The 16,928-nt window shown below is 40.2% G+C and overlaps 1 protein-coding gene across 1 annotated transcript in view; it reads left to right on the top strand.

Annotated features, from left to right (window-relative positions):
* The window catches only part of MYO3B (myosin IIIB), a 361,097-nt gene that overhangs the window by 12,730 nt on the left and 331,439 nt on the right, over positions 1 to 16,928 (top strand). The window contains exons 3-6 of the mRNA XM_039855816.1: positions 5,661 to 5,844; positions 6,585 to 6,719; positions 15,426 to 15,530; positions 15,770 to 15,869. Coding sequence (XP_039711750.1) covers positions 5,661 to 5,844; positions 6,585 to 6,719; positions 15,426 to 15,530; positions 15,770 to 15,869 — 524 coding nt within the window. The remainder of the gene's footprint in view (positions 1 to 5,660; positions 5,845 to 6,584; positions 6,720 to 15,425; positions 15,531 to 15,769; positions 15,870 to 16,928) is intronic.

Raw genomic sequence — 16,928 nt, forward strand, 5'->3', positions numbered from 1 at the left:
AAAGCACAAGGAAAGAGCAGTAGGGCATGGAAGAAATGGCCACACTTTCTTCAAAGACACAGGTGAATGAGCAGGGAATTTATCAGGAGCACCTTTCTCCTCTGGGCTACTTTTTTTTTCTTCTTTACTAAACATATCAGTTTTAAGGGCACCATATGAAATTTGTTTCATGGATCCCTTTTACTGCTAACGTCAAGACTCAAATTGGATTATTCTTCAATTTTCTTCTAGGCCTTTCCCTGGCTGCTCACAGAGGCAAGAGGGGGATGGGGGGTGGGGAGGGGGGGGGGGTTCAGGGGGCGGGGCATGGCCCACCCACCTAGTTAATGAGTACACATTTTTCTCTTCTTTATGTGACTCTGTGTTTAGCCTGGGGCGGATTCAGCTTTGTGCCATTGGATAGTTTCTTTTTCAGGGGCAAGATGAAAAAGATTACAGATCTTTGTGGTGATGAGACTTTTTGTTCATTTTGGCATGTGTCTATTGCTATTCTTTCTCTTCTCCTCATTCAGGAAGAAAGAATGGGAGTTGGATGGGCAGAAGAAGGTCACTTGCCTTCTTCTGCCTATTGATTTTCCTGTGCCAGTCAGTGGTTCATTAGTTTCTCCTAACTACAGTTCTGTATTTAGCAGCAGTTTGGGCTGGGACATCAGCCATGGAGGGGGACTGACAGTGCCTCAGTCAGCTAGAGGTGGATTGGGAAGGTGACCTTCTGACAATAACAGCGTAGGTGCCTGGGTGTTTTTGTTGGTTTTTATATTAGTGGTTTCTGTTTCCTTCATGAGTAAAGTGCTGGCCCACATGAAACTTTGAGACTTTTTAGAGTATTATCCAGGATGGTGGTGGTGAAAGGCTTCAGAGAGGTGAGATTGGTCATGTGTATGAATACCATAATGTATACTGACATCCATTAATAATGCAGAATTTTAAAAACTTTATTATGGGAATTTAAAAACATACAAAAGTAAACAGAATATAATTATGAACCCTTATATTCTCAGCTTCAATATATATTTCAAATCTCCCATGGCCAATCTTGTTTCATGTATGCCCCAGCTTATTTTTTTCTATCATAGTTTTCAAGATATATTATTGCACCTGTAAATATTTCAGTGTATATTGTTAAAAGATAAGGACTCTTTTGAAAAACATAACCACAAATATAATTATCACAACTAAAACTTGATTAACAATGCTTTCTTTCTTTTTTTTTTAAGTTTATTGGGATAACATTGGTTAATACAATCATATAATTTTCAGGTATACATTATCATTTGACATCTGTATATTCTATTGTATGTTTACTACCCAAAGTCTAGTTTCCTTCAGCTACCATATATTTGACTCCCTTTACCCCGTCTACCTCCCCGCTCCTCCCTCAACCCACTAGTAACCACTACTCTATAGTCCTCTGGTAACCACTAGTCTATAGTTCATGTCCATGAGTCTCTGTTTGTTTGTCCTGCTCATTTGTTGCTTTTAGGTTTATATCCCACATATAAGTGATATCAAGTAATTTTCGACTTTTTCTGTCTGGCTTATATCACTTAGCATGATTACCTCGAGTTGCATCCATGTTGTCGTAAATGGCAGTATTTCATCTCTTCTTATGGCTCAATAATATTCCATTGTATATATGTACCAACAATGCTTTCTTAATATCAAATAACTAGTCAGTGATCTAAATATCTCCTAACTGTTATAATTTTTTGTGAATCCACACCTTATTTCACATTTGATATGTATTCTAAGCCTCTTTTAATCCCGAGGTTACCTTTTTTAATTTATTTATTTTTATTCGTAATTTACTTTTTGAAGAAATCGGGTTTTCTTAGAGTATGGATTTTGCTTATTATTCACACATGATGTTGTCTAACATGTTATCCTTTTCTTTTTTTATTCCTGTAAATTGGTAGTCTAGAAGCCTGATCAGATTCAGGTTTGATTTTTGGCAACACTGTTTCTTAGGTAGTGGAGTATTTTTCCATCAGGAAGCATAATGCCTGACTTTCTTTTTGAGATGCTAGAAATCTGTGGAACAATGTTTGACAAAACCAAACCTTAAAATATTTCATGGCTTATTTTTTAAAAGTATGACCCTGCCGATAATTGAAACCAAAACTCCTAAGGAAATCTTTAGACGTTCAATCCTGATAAGGTAAAGCAGCAGCTGTGGTATTAGTTTACAGCTGTATATGAAACTCCTCACTGCAGTGAGGTGTGTAACCTGGGCAAGTCCCTGCTCTTGTGGTAAGAGGGATCTGGCGCGGAGCTGTTTTCTGGTGGTGTTCACAGGTGGCCTGCCTGTGCTGTTAACTGCAAGTGGAGATCACGTTCAGTCCATTTGTACTTATCAACAGAAAGAATATTATCGAGAGCCTGCTTTCTCCACCACCATGAAGAGACATGGCTTCTGCCTTGGAGGAGTTTGTCTTCCAAAAACAAAACAAAATGAGAAAAAGATAATTGTCCCTTAACAAGGGATTGTACTACCACAGAGATAAATAAAGTCTCTTACTAATATCTACCTTCCTACCTACCTATCGGCTTAAGTAATGAGGAGTTCAGTTATTTCTTAGATACTTGGTAAATTATAATGTGAGGACAAAGACAGGAAAATATTTCTTTAATACCTATGTAACCCTTGTTTACTTAATGGGATATTTTTCTTAGGTGATGTCCTCTTTGCCTTGCTAATTAATGAAATAATTTAGATGGAAGAATTTAGATGCCACAGGGATTTAGGGGACAGCAGAATCTTGTTCGCAGAGAGTAATGACTTGATGAGAAATTTGTTTGTGGCATTGACTTACATAATACTATTACATGCAAAAACAAAGAGTGTTCATCAAGTCTTCACTTTAGAGCAGCTGCACACGCAGACCAGTCCAGGCCAATAGGATTTTTGATAGGTTTATGAACTGCATGAGTCTGCCCCATGCTGACAAATGCCATCATTCACCTCTGCTGAGACAGACTTAGTCCTATTTGCCTTTCAAAGAGAGTAGCTTGTGTAACTTGAATTTTCTAGCTTCCTGAGATCACACTTTCATTTCATGTCCAAATAAATAACGGAGGCCCATTTGAAAACCCAGGTGCCTCTGTGGGGACTTCTGAGGGTTCTGGAGAGTCCTGAGGTCCCAGGTTCATTCCTTTCACTCCAAACTGCTCCTGGCTCTTTGGTCAATTCTGGCTACTTCTGTGAGGCTCCAACTCTGTCATGCTCCATACACAGACATAGGCAGAAGTTCAGCCTGCTTTCAAGGTTAACATTCTGGCCAGGAGCGGCTCTTTGGTTGTCAGAAGGGCTGTTCCAGCTGCCTCCCTGGAGGAGATCACCACTTTTATAGGGCTGTATAAGCAGCCACAGTTTGAGATGATTATTTAATCAACTGAAGAGTTGATAGAGATGGGTCCTGATTTTAAAAAGAGAAGACCTGCAACTCTGTTGATGTGCACCTGTTCTGTTGCACCTTTACTTAACCTTGTCTGTGAATGTCCAAATGGACATAATGGGCATGACTGGTCAGCCTTCTACTCACCCATCATTGGCACCAACTATAGATGGATCCCTCCAGGTAACCTGTTCTTGTTCTGGGGGGAGCAGAGATTTCTGTTCATTAGGTCTGTGGGGCATTTAGCCTCCATGTGAATGTGGGTATTCCCACACAGCACTTTTCAGTATTTAGTGCAGTTGGTCAGAAAGAGCCATTGTTAACCAGTTGGCTCCCTTCATTCTATTCCGTGGAACTAAGGTCATGACATTGGGCCGAGGGAGGACCAGATTCTCAGGTCATCAGTCTGGGCTTCAGTTTCTTCATTTGTAAAATGGGAGTGCATTAGTTTGCTAGGGCTGCGGTAACAAAGTATCACAGTCTGGGTGCCTTAAACAACAGATATTTCCTCACAGTTCTGGATGCTGGATGTCCAAGAGCAAGGTGTTGGCAGGGTCAATTCCTTCTGAGGTTGCTCTCCTTGGCTTGTAGATGACCATTTTCCCTCTGTGTCTTCACATGGTCTTCCCTTGGTGTATGTCTGTGCCCTAATCTCTTCTTATAAGGACATCAGTCATGTTGTATTAGGGCCCCCATATGAGCTCATTTTATCTAAATTACCTCTTTAAAGGTCCCATCGCCAAATATGGTCACATTCTGAGGCACTGGGGGTTAGGACTTCGACATCTGAATTTGGGAGGAGATACAGTTTAGTTCAAAAAGGAGGCAAGGAAAGTATGAATGTGGGGATACGTAAACAATGGTTTTCTAACATATCTCTGAGGAAGCTCATGGTATTAGGGCGATGGACTATCTCAGTTTGCCCAATTCTAAGAGGTTCCCCAGGATCTATAGGCCTTTCAGTGTTAAAACCAAGGTAGTCCCAGGCAAGCCAGGACAATTGGTCACCCTATCTGTCCTCCCACAGGGGGCACAAAGCTGGCACTTGATTTCCCAGCCTACCTCAGCCAGAGCTGCGCTGCTTCTCTCAGCTTATACATAAGTATCCTAAGTAAGATTTAATTTAACAAAAGGGTTTTGTGGCCAAAAAGCACTAGAAAACCAATTGATTCAATAGCCTCCAGGACCCTTTCCTGCTGCCACATTCTATGATTTAATTTCATTTGGACATACCAAATTCCAGCCCTTTGCGTGAAAACTATTAACTGATTGGAACAAAATTAATTTGGTTCTCATTTAGGTGGTGGCCAAAAGTGAAATAGAACAGAAAGTTGTTTGTTAAGCCTTGCTTATTCTGAAGCGAAACTTGGTGCTGCTCTTTTGTGATGGCAGATGACATTTGCTGAGCACTCGCTATGCTCACTTTATTATATCATCATCTCGTAATCCTTAATGCAACTCTGTTAAGTGAGTTGCATCGCCAGTAGTAGTAGCCCCATGATGCAGATGAAGAAGCTGAGGCACAGAGAGATGAGTAAGTAGCCCAAGTCTTAGGGCTGGTCAGGGCAAGGCCAAGATCGTGCAGACAGTTTGACTTGAGAGCTACTGTGTCACAGTATTGAATTTATAGGGCTCTGTCCTTATTAAATAGGTCAAGTGAGTTTGCAGCTCCTGGTTAACCACTCAGTGTGATTCCAACTCTAGGATGGTGTTGAGCTTGGATAGTCCTTGCAGGACCTAAGACCTGATCAGCAATGGTTGCTGTGCATTGACCGATGCCTGGCACAGGCACCACATCCTTCCTAGCAGCCAAGACTTTGCACATAGAGGTTGGAGACTGGTTTCTAGTGCCAATCAGAGAGACCTGGTCATGGTTACCATAACCCTGGGTGCAAACATCTAAGACCTTTGGCTTTCAGACTCTTCCCCTGGCAGCAGCCTAGAATGACAACTGTCCAGTCGTGACAAAACATCCTCTTTAGCTCTTTTACTCCATCCTGTAGTGTTTATATACTCTTCCCACCCTTTTAAAAATCATGTTTTTAAAGGCGTTTCAGAGTCAAGTTTCTTCCCTGCTAACTTATACCCCCACATCTTAAGGAGGCTTCACATCCCCTTTAAAAAAGTATACTTAAAATAGAAAGGGAAAATGAAAAGAAAGTAACACGAGGTTGCTGGTGAAGAAATAAATATATTCTCGTTTCGAAAGCCTACTGCCCCCAATCCTGTGATCTGTTGCACATAACAAACTTATCTCCCCACCAGGAAACATTTGTATGGATTGTTTCATTACAACCCCACGATGCTTGGACTTGAATCGCTTCCAGATCCCACAGATACCTGGGAAATTATAGAAACCATAGGTAAAGGGACCTATGGCAAGGTCTACAAGGTAACTAACAAGAGAGATGGGAGCCTGGCTGCAGTAAAAATTCTGGATCCAATCAGTGTAAGTAATGGTAGTAAATAGTAACCACGATATAGTATGTTATGAACATTGAGTTTTCAACTTTGTTTCTGGTTCTAGGGGTAATTTTCATGAAACCTGGCTTGAAATCTCAAAATGAGTCATGATTTGTCAGTTCAGCTGAATGACGGGACTCCCTTTGGAGTTAACACTTGCCTTGACTTTCTGTTTCTTGTCCATTTTACTATTGTTTTGATTTGGGCCCTCTGGGCTCATCAAAAGTTATTTCCTTGGAAAGAGTGATATATTTCACTCCCTGGGCTTATACACAGCTTGGTCTCTCTATAAGTTACAAAGTAACTCAGACCTGTGGCATTCAATCAGCCTCACAACTTTTTTCAGAACCCTGAACATCGAGGTTAAAATGCTGGACGCTGTTTTTCACAGTGAGATTATAGGTGTCCTACCCTGTGTTGGGTCCTTTCGAGTTACTTCTTCTAACCGCTTTGACAATTCTGACATTTTTAAATAAAAAAAGATATTTATAATAATATTGTTAAAGATAAAAGGATATAATACATACTTTCTTAATATAATAATTAGAAGGTTTTAATTGAGATCGGAATGTCTATCATTAAGTATGTTCAAGATGAGGTAATGATGACATTTAAAATACAGAATAAATATGCTTTATTAAGTGATTACTTGATTGCGATGTCGTACCTGTACCCTTCCTCACACGTTAGACTTATTCTAGCATGCATTTTTTTTACCTTGTTTAGGATATGGATGAAGAGATTGAGGCAGAATACAACATTTTGCAGTTTCTTCCTAATCATCCCAACGTTGTAAAGTTTTATGGGATGTTTTACAAAGCAGATCACTGTGTGGGAGGACAGCTGTGGCTGGTCCTGGAGGTAAGAGGCTCATGTTGGGTAACTATCTATTCAAACAAAGCTCCAGGGGCAAGCAGATGTGTCTTTGCCTAAATAGTGCCAGAGGCGCATTTGAGGAGTTGGTTCCTCCGATGTGTCACAGGGACCTTGCCAGATGTGGCATTCTCCTCCATAGTTCTTACAGGTAGGCTGTGTACTGCAAATGTTCATGCTTCTCTGCTTCAAAAGTTTACTAACTGTTTCTTCTAATACTGAGTGAATATGGGAATATAGTTGGAAAAGTTTATTTTCTTCCCTAAACTGAGAACATTTTATAGAAAACATGATGGAAACTCATTTTCAGAAATTGTTAGCCCTAGATTTACTCGGCTCACCAAGTTCAGATTAGGCCATTTACATTCATTAATCGTCATCTTAGCTTGGGTTCCTTGAAACCGATTCTGAGAGCTGTGTGCTGCAGGTGTACAGGAGAGACCTTAAAGGAGATAGACCTGGCAGAAAGTGAAGAAGGCAGGGTTGGGCAAGGGAGACATTGAACAGCAATGTGGTTACAACTGAGGCCTCAGCTCAAACTCTGGGAGACGGAGAGCCAGGATGCCCTTGGCAGAGCTGTCCTGGATTGTATCTGCCTCAGCCAATCACTGGCTGCATTCCCCTCTGAAAGGGAGTGTGACCTTGGGGAAGGCAGTTGCCTATAGCTGGGGGAAATTCCTAGTGAGAAGTGCTGCTGGGAAGTAGGAGCAGGGAGCAGGAAGCGGCCAATATCCCCTGCAGCATCTGCTCTGAAGAGGGAATCTGAAAGCACTGTTGTATCCTCTGTCGTCCTGACTTATTTCTCCCTTATTAATGGGAATGAATGTGTGTATCTGGGTACAAGATTCCTCACAAATCCAATTCTCCACCAATCCAATTCCCCGTGGGACTAAAATAGAAAGACATAATAATGACAATCTGTGAAATTAGCATATTAGAACAGGTCTATTGCTTCGTGCTCATGAGGCCCACCCTGATTTGTTCTGGACTTTGCTTCTCTGAACCAGCACATGCCTCTGTGCTTGAGGTCACATATGTGATCCAGGAGCGTGCGGACACATGTGAAAGCCTTAAATGAGAATCTCCGAAGGAGAAGCCAGCCCTTGATTCACCATCTAGTGCCTCTTGTCTGAATCTTCCTCCTGGCTCTGGGAGAGCCTGGGCATGGGGCAACATATACTGGTTGCCATGGCAACGATGTATGGGGGAATTTATTTGTTATATTCAAATGGGATGATCTGCAGGAAAACTAATTCGAACATTTCTGTCACATCAATTGCCTTCCTCAGAATATAAAGATGTAAGGGGTTTTGGTTTTCAGAAATCATCTTTGTCTGCTTAGTTGGTTATCATATAACATGTTCTCATAGTATCACCTTTTGGATATTATTGCCCACCCTTTCCTTGAGAATATTATAGATTTTATTATGCCAATGAAACTCTAGAATAACAATTTTTGAAATGCTGCTTTTCTTGGGATGTAGAAAGCATTGTTTCTGGTGTCTCTGATTATATTCTTCTTCGGCTCAGTAAGATCTTCATGTTTTAAATCTCATTGTAATTCAATATTGGAAGTACAGTGACCGAGAAATCTTAGTTTCTGTTCATTTTTATCCCATGACTCAAAAAAGCTCTGTATTTAAACAGAGAGAACTTCTAGGAATTTTCTAGGGTCTCCCTTTGATGTGACCAGGCAGGTAAGTGGGCTGCTCATACCTGTAGTCACTGGGAGAATAAATGTTCCTCCCCACGAGGAGTGACCAAAGGTCAGCTCCTCAGGCATTGCTGAGGCAGCCAGAAAGGGCCACACGTGGTCTTGAAAGACGAGAAGGAGCCCAGGACTATGAACTGAGACTTGCGCATATGTTCTCCTGCAGACTGTCCTTTGCTTTTTCAGGGTGTCCACCAACAGATAATGAGGCTACCCTGAGACACTGAATTATTCATACCTTGGCAATATAATATGCTGACATTTATGCCTTCTGCAAGTTGTTTTGGTCCGTGACAAAGTTGGTGGTAAAGGGATATCCTCGTTTTTTTCTGTCCCAGAATGGGCCCTCTTTGCCAGACTGCTGGGTAGTTAGATCTGTCCAGTGCCTCCAATACACTTATAGAAACAGGGATTGATTCCTGATCTCATAGAACTGGCAGGAACAGAGGCCCAGGGGAGTGACCTGCCTCCAGAAACATAACGAGTTACTGGCAGAACAGGAGGGAGAACCACACTTTGGCAGTTTGTTCCCATCACTCACTGCTGTGGTGCTGTCTGCTGGGCCCTGGGAACACAGACCCGGGCCATCCGGCTGGGATGCAGCAGTTCCCGGTCTCTGTCTCCCTCTCTCCCTCTCTCCTCCTCCCCTGTCTCCCATCCATTCTTCTCCCCCTCCTCCCTCCTCCCCTCTCCTCCCCCTCCTCCTCTCTCTTCTCTTTTCTCTCTCACACACAGCGGGATGACCATGATGTCCACACAGCACCCTGACCATTTTACTCCCTCTGCAGCTTTAAAGAAGTGCTTTGGGAGACTCACACCACAAAATTATGATCTGTTTAATATTGTTCTCCTCGTCCTGTATACTGAGATTAAATTTATGTTGCCTTTTTCTCCCCTTGCTGAAGGAGATGAAAGACCAATGAGCAGTTATTCCACTGAGCAATTCTAAAGGATAGAAAAATGTTATTAATAACCTGCTTAAATCACCACAGCTCTGAAAACAAAAGCAAATAAAAATGTCATTTCTGAAATTCATTACTAATTGTTAGCAGAAAGTATATTGAAGCCTTCTTTCATGACAGACACCTATGATATAAAGAAAAAGCACTCATACATAATAATATTTTGGAAAATTTGTGAATAAATTTAATTCTAAATTAATATTAAATTTTAAAAAACTTTAAGTCCCATTATCTCTCACCTAAATGAATTGTAAAAAGAATTTAGACCTTTAAGAAAAACATAATACTCAGAAAAAATACCTAGTATGTGCTAAGGCATGAACTACATTTTCTCTTTTTTCCTTTCAACATAAAATCTTCAGCAGGTAGATACTACTAATTTCAGCATGAATCACATGTTCAACTTAAAAGAAGTGGTTTGGAATCTGGAGTCACTAGTAAATGAGGCTGTAAAGCAAAAAACAAAAACAAAAACAAAAACAAAAAAAACCCAAACTTCTTATATGTATAATTTTTAAATGCCAGTTTATTTATTATACTTTTCATACTATATATACATAATTTTTAAACATTTTTTAATATTTCCCCTCCTCCCCCTTTCTGGTAACCACTAGTCCATTGTCCATGTCCATGAGTCTCTGTTTAAAACTTCTTATATTTTTAAACCAGATAAAAGAATTTTTGTTTTTAATTGATTTGCTTTTTCTCCTAGATATCTATGTATAAGTTTAGTAACTAAGCAGGGTTGGGCTGGGGGGCTGGGGTGGAGCAGGGACACCTTTGAGGCCCTAGAAAGTCCAGAATAGGCCTGAGTCTCACTGCAAGTGTTATACTTCAGATGAGTTTCACCTATTGATATTGTGGCACGAATCAAGTTGATCACATTAACAAATGAGGTCATAGTAGGACTCTGATGGTCTGGAACATAGGACTGATAAGTTTTGATTGGCCAGAGATGGTTACAAAGCACTGACTCAGATGGCTGATTCTGGCAGGACTCTAGAATGAGAATCACTGGAGTGCTGGGTCAGAAGGAAGGTTTGGATCACTCGGATGTAGAGAAGCAGAGAGGAACTTTGAAATGGGACAGAGTTATATCCTACATACATGCGCTATATGTGTTCAGCAAAAGCAAGAGAGAGAGTTAGAAGCTGGGGAGTGGAGCGATTCTGCCTACCCACCATTCTACTCAATAAGCACATGTCCTGGAGAGAGACTGAGGTGGGAGGTGGGCATTGTGGGGCCCTCCTACCACTTGTGGTGTGAGCATCTCTCCACTCTGACTTGAACACTACAGTTGCAAGTGACATAGTTTTCATTCTTCTAAGTGAAAGCAGTGATTTTACCTGATATCAGAAAAATAAACACAATCTGTCCTAAAAGTGTGGAGGAAAAATACATGTTGTTCTGGCCTGACTGAGAGCTGGACAGTGCCCAACGTGGTGCTTCCAAAGGCAAATTCTAGACCAATTTGGATGATCTTTGATTTTTGCTTTATGCCCTCTATCTTCCAAGACTCCTGAAAGATAAAGTCCACTGAACAAAGGACACTGAAAAGAAATTCCCCTTAATTCTGCATTCTGACTAGGTCAAATCAACATGTGAGTACAGAATCCACTTGCAAGTTGGAGCTTCAACTAGTATAAAGTTCTGGTGATTGTATTGCATGGGCCTTTTAAGTAACACAGAGTAAAGTTGATGGCGTATTGAGCAAGGAACATTTTATTGCTTGAAATTATGACCTTCTTAGTAAATGCACATACTGTGATTGAATCAATAATCAATGATGTTTTGGAAAATGTGGTACATAAATGGTTTTTCTATTTTTCTTGGTTTGGAGCAAAATGCTTATTAAATTCTAGATGCATTCAACTGCCATGTTTCCTGAATGCCGAGGGCGTTGGGAGGAATGCAGGCATGAAGACACACCTCTGTGTTTGAATCCGATGGCTGACAGAGTGGGTGGGAATACAGGGCTCCACGTGCCAACCCTCAGGGGTGGAGCAGGAGGCTTGGTTGCCTTCTTAAAACTCTAAAGGGGATTATTTTATTCGATGCATTTAAATATAATTTCTTTTCATGCTTTTAAAATATTCAGTTCATTTCACTGAACATTTACCCTGGTTAGACAATGTAAGTCTGCGCCTGCTTCCCTTTTTAACATCCCTACTCCCCTCCCCAAAACTGCTTTCTCTATAACCCACAAGCTGCCCCTTAAAACTTTGTTGGTGGGCTTATCAACTTTACAAGACAACTTCCTCTAAAGTTGCCTTGAACAGTTTAATGATATGTTTTTTTGTGAATCACAGGCAGTCAGACAGCTCTTCAACTCAGACATTTAGCGAACAAAAGGCACCAACTGAGTAAGGTCCTATTGTTGTTTTTAAACCCTCAGCTGAGTTTTGATCCTGCTAACAAAATGGCTGCTCTTAATCCCTTCATAGGTTCTAGAGCTATGAAGAAAGTTTATAAGTTGTCTACTTATATAAAATATCGCTGAGTAGGCTCCTGTTGAAAAAAATGGCCACATTTAAAGTAGGGCAGGAGAGAGAGTGAAATGAGGTTTCAGGGGAAAATTCCAGGGTTGAGTTAGCTTGGATCATCACCCAGCATTTAATTTAAATTTTATCTGGGTAGAATTTTAATCGTGCTTGCAATTCAGTAAAGCAAGTGCCTCCCTGAGAGGGGAGCCAGGCTGGTGAGTGGTTCTGATGAAGGTGCAGTAGTGCCTTGCATTCCAATTACTGCTTTGGCTTTAGTGGATCAAAGAAGTTTATTGATATTTCTCTTATTCTCACAAGATCCCTAGACTCTGTCTCTTCTTCACTTTCTACATATAGCTGGTCAGAAATCTTGGTCTATTCTGTCTCTTAAAAGCCTCCTCATGACTCTTGACTTTTTGACCTCTCGGTTGCTTCAATACCTCCTGATAGGTGTCCAGCTCTGGTGTCTTCCTATTCTGTCTACCCTTCATTCAATCTGCTGCTCAAGTCATCTTTCTAGAATGCAAATCTGAACAGAGCCCTCCTGTCTAAAACTTGTCAATAGCTTATCCTTCCTATCTAATGGTATATTATGGTATTATAATACATGTGTGTAAAGTAATAAAGCCCATACTCCTTAGCAGGGCAGACCTGTTATTCCCTGTTCCCCATCTTTCTTCCCCATCTCCCTAGGATCCTGGCATCCTTTGTCCCATCAGAATTTCTTCTCTCTTCTTTCTCTTCTCTTCTCTTCTTCTTCTCTTTTCTTTCTCCTCATCCTTTCATGTTCCCTTCCTTTGCACATGATGTTCCTTTTCCAGAGATGCCCTTCCCCTTCTTGTCCACTTTTCATCAACTCATTTGTCCTGCAAACTCATTGTAATTGCTACATCCTCTAGGAAGATTTTCCAGACTGTTCCCTCTTCACCTTACCTCAGCAGAGGTTGCCATTCCCTCTTTGGTGCCTCCGTACTTCCTCAGGCACACCCCTAGTTCCACATGTCATATTCTAATTACTCCTGTGTCCATTCCTGGTGGTGAGCTCTTTGAGGTAGAGACTGCATCATATTCATGTTTAAGTAATTCATGTTTGAGTATAAACTGGACAGTCACAAACTCTTGAGAGCAAAGAGGTAACTTTCTTTTTAATAACTGAACTCAATTTTGTTCTCAAGCCCTCCAGCCTGCCTAGAAGAGACAACTGATTTTAACTCATTCTGTGAAACTTGGTTCAACTGAGCCACTTCTTTGTGAAGAGGCAAATTCTAGCATTTATATCCCATTTTTACAGTCTCTCTCTTTGTCCTTCTTATTCAAACTCTAGCCTTGTCCCTGTCCCCAAATGGAGCATGAAGTTCTGAATCTCCTGCAAGTCATGAGCAGACCGTAGGGAACTGAGATAACCCCAGGCTCCGCTGACCTCACCGTGCTGTGCTGCCATTTCCACTCAGCTCAGACATCCCTTCTCCGGTGTGAGGCACGCCTATGAGGAGGCCTCCCCTTAGACTTGCAAATGAAAAGAGGCTCATAATAAACTGAAGTTTCTATCGTTACTTCCTTATATAGAGCCCCCAACCCCCCAAGAGGGGGTATCTTCACTCTCATCTTATTCTTTCAAGCTCTCCAAGCTCTATGCCACCTACTCCAGAAGGGCTTTTCTTTCTTGTGGGTTGAGAACGTCCCTTATGTCACATCCTATGTTCTTCCATGATCATCATTTGATGCTGTGGTCAATTCTCTAATTTTTGTTCCATGAAATGTAGAATCTAGTTTGGGGAGTCTTGAAGAAATTATTTTGTCTCTGTCAAAAGCTTAGCTTTTAAGACTATTCTATGAGTCACGTGCCTGGAAATGCATTCATTGCTCAAGAGGGTATTGTATTGAACATTGGATGTTACTTGCCATTTCAGGGTCATGTAAAACACAGTTGGAATCAAAAGAATGCGAAATCCTTTAGAAAATATTACCCTGGTACTCAACATTAGGACCATCAGAGCGATCAGTGTTGAGTTAAAAGTTGCACCTGACATTGGTAGAAAGTGGATTCCAAGGACACTTTATCCAAACTCATGGGACCGTCATAGACTTCAATGCATTTCACTGCTTCTAGGGTCCCTCCTAAATCATTCCTGAGAGGTAGTAACTTTATCCTAGTTTTGAAGACTCCTAATGCTATTTTAGATTTTTAGTCACATACACTTGCTTATGACAATTTAAATGGTAAACACACAGGTAGATTCAGTTCCAGGTTACCTTGACTGTTAATGTGTGTGCAAGGTTTCTGCCATATATGTAGCAAGAATGATATACACATCAAATAAAAACATCTGCTCACCCTTTATTAAAACATTGCAGATGTTCGTAATTAGAGTCTAATATATCCTAATGTATTATTGTCTTGATAAAATAATAATAGGAAAGGTGCTAATCTATGTTCCCTCAAATTTTCTTGCTTATGGAAAGCCAGTTGACTCAAGCAGCCACAACCCAGGGAAACTCCCACTGTTTACTAGTTAACTCTTTCCCAAATTTCAGATAAAGTGCCAGGAGGAAACCTAGTCTCTAAAGCAGGGTCTTAAGTTTTATAAAGACAAAGATAGCTCTGAGAATCTGATTTAAGATCTGAATTTTTTCAGTAGAAAAATGCAAGATGCATATACACGCTGCTTACAATTTCAAGGTATTTATATGCCCTGCTCAAACCAGTTGAGAACCCTTGATTTAAGCTGGCATGTAGCAAACCCAAACCCGCACATTGACTTATGCAATTCATAAAAATCATTCAAGAAAACTCTTAAATTGCTGCAAAAGTGCAGTACGCCTGGTTTATGGACTCTCAAATCTCAGTAATGTACAATACACTATAAAGAAAAAATATGCAAGATATACTTTTACTATGTTTTTAGTTACAAGAAAAAAAAGAACATAAAGTTGCTGAATGCCCAAAGTTGAATAAGAGAAGATTAAATGCATATGTGATGCAACTGCACTCCATAAATTTGACATGCAATGGCAACTCTAGAAAGAGCGCTGGTTGGGCTTCTGTTGCCTGCAGTGCCAGCACTGGAGACAGGAAGGTTTGAAATGAAATTTATTGCCTTCCAAGTATCAAGGGCATCCATCTTGCCTCTTCTGGTCTTTTCTTATTCTCAAATGCATGTTTTAAAAAATAGACAATATTCATGTAAAACGAAAAATATCCAATATGGCACCATGCTTTCTCTTTCAAATTTCTAAATAATGACTTGTGCTTTTATATTTTACTTGACAATTAAAAAGTCAACTTTTTGTACATCTGCCTTCATTCATAAATCATCACCTTGAATAATAATAACAATAACAATAATATCACAATATCAATAATATCAATAATAATAATAATTGATTCACTTCAGAACGGAAATTTGAAGTTTAGTTATTCTGAACTGGAGTTTTGCAATCTGCAAATTTACTACATGGGGGCTTTTATTCTTAACGTCTTTTTCTTTTCTTTTTGCATATGTTCTGCTGTCTCTTTCCCTGGCACCTCCTCTTGCAGCTGTGTAATGGGGGCTCGGTCACAGAGCTTGTCAAAGGTCTGCTCAGGTGCGGCCAGCGGTTGGACGAAGCAGTGATCTCCTACATCTTACATGGGGCCCTGTTGGTAAGAATGTCTGTTGAGCTGAGGATGACAGCAGAGGGGCGATTTGTCATCACTTGGATTCTAATTGCATATTAACAAGGGGAAACCTCCATAAAATACACAAGGTGTATAACAGCAGGGAGGTTAGCTGAATGTGGACTTTGATTGGATTTTTAATAGTAGGGTAATTGTTTTAAAATAACCGTGCAAAATTTCCCTTTCTCTTTTCTGTTATTTGGTGGTGGCGGGATGCCTTGCAGGGCCTTCAGCATTTGCACAGTAACCGAATCATCCACCGTGATGTCAAGGGGAATAACATTCTTCTGACAACAGAAGGAGGAGTTAAGCTCGTTGACTTTGGTAATGACTGCCTGTCGTTTGTTTTCTTGATGTGTGCAGTTTAGCCAAGGGCAACAATTATTGCAATCTCGGAAGACTGGGGCCTCTCTGCTAAGCCATAGGCTGAGGGACTTTTCTAGTCTCATATAGGCTGATGAGTAAGGGGTTTACCAGATGGATCACCCTAGGAGATGCTGTTTGTTAATCTATTTTCAGCTTTAGAAGCAATTTTATTAAAGTTAGAAAATAGAAGTGTTTCAAAAGAAGAATTTGACAGAAAAACTTTTTGCTTTTCTGGGAAGAATTTCACGTCTCAAGGCAATTGTCTATAATTTACATTTTGTCATTTCTTCTTTTGCATATGAAAAGAGAAAGCAGTTTATTCTTTTAAATGACTTTCTCTAGCCTTAGGCATACTTATTCCCAGTGAGCAGAAGGTAAACTAGTCCTTTGGGTCTGGGAACTAACATCCCTTTAAATTGTGATTATTGCTGCTACACGTGAGGCTGGTTGAACTGGAAACATTAATAGAAAATGGAAGTGTGAGAAGAAACACAGAACAATATTACCTAAGGCAGAGAACCATTAAATATTTTCTTGCAACACTCAAGTATTGATATTCACAAGCCAACAAACCACTTGGTTTTCCTTTCTAAGTTTATTGAATGGTTTAATCTCTAAATGAGTTCAATAACAATTAGTACTTCAGTATGATTGTTGCAAATAATGAGAAAACATTTACAGAAGCACTTTTTAAAATGTTCTTTATCAATATTAACATAGCAGAAGAAAAGACCGATGATTTTGAATAGTCATTGCTTTATTGGTAAGAAAGAATTCAGTGTTAAAATGTATTAGTGAATCATTTGCTCAGAAGAAATTACTCAAAAATGAATGAAATTACTTTAGGTATATTGGTCCACTTACTAAAGAGCAAGCAAAGAAAAATAGTGGAGGGGGGAGGCATTTTGTTTAAGTCTTATGCTTTTCTTTCTACATCTACTCATCAGCTTTGTGATTTGTCATGAGGGTAAAGGCTCCTAATCTTTCCAAAAGAAGGTTCATAAACTTCCAGTTGCT

Source organism: Pteropus medius, unplaced genomic scaffold (genome assembly GCF_902729225.1).
Source record: "Pteropus medius unplaced genomic scaffold, Ma_sr-lr_union100, whole genome shotgun sequence".
NCBI classification, from domain to species: domain Eukaryota; kingdom Metazoa; phylum Chordata; class Mammalia; order Chiroptera; family Pteropodidae; genus Pteropus; species Pteropus medius.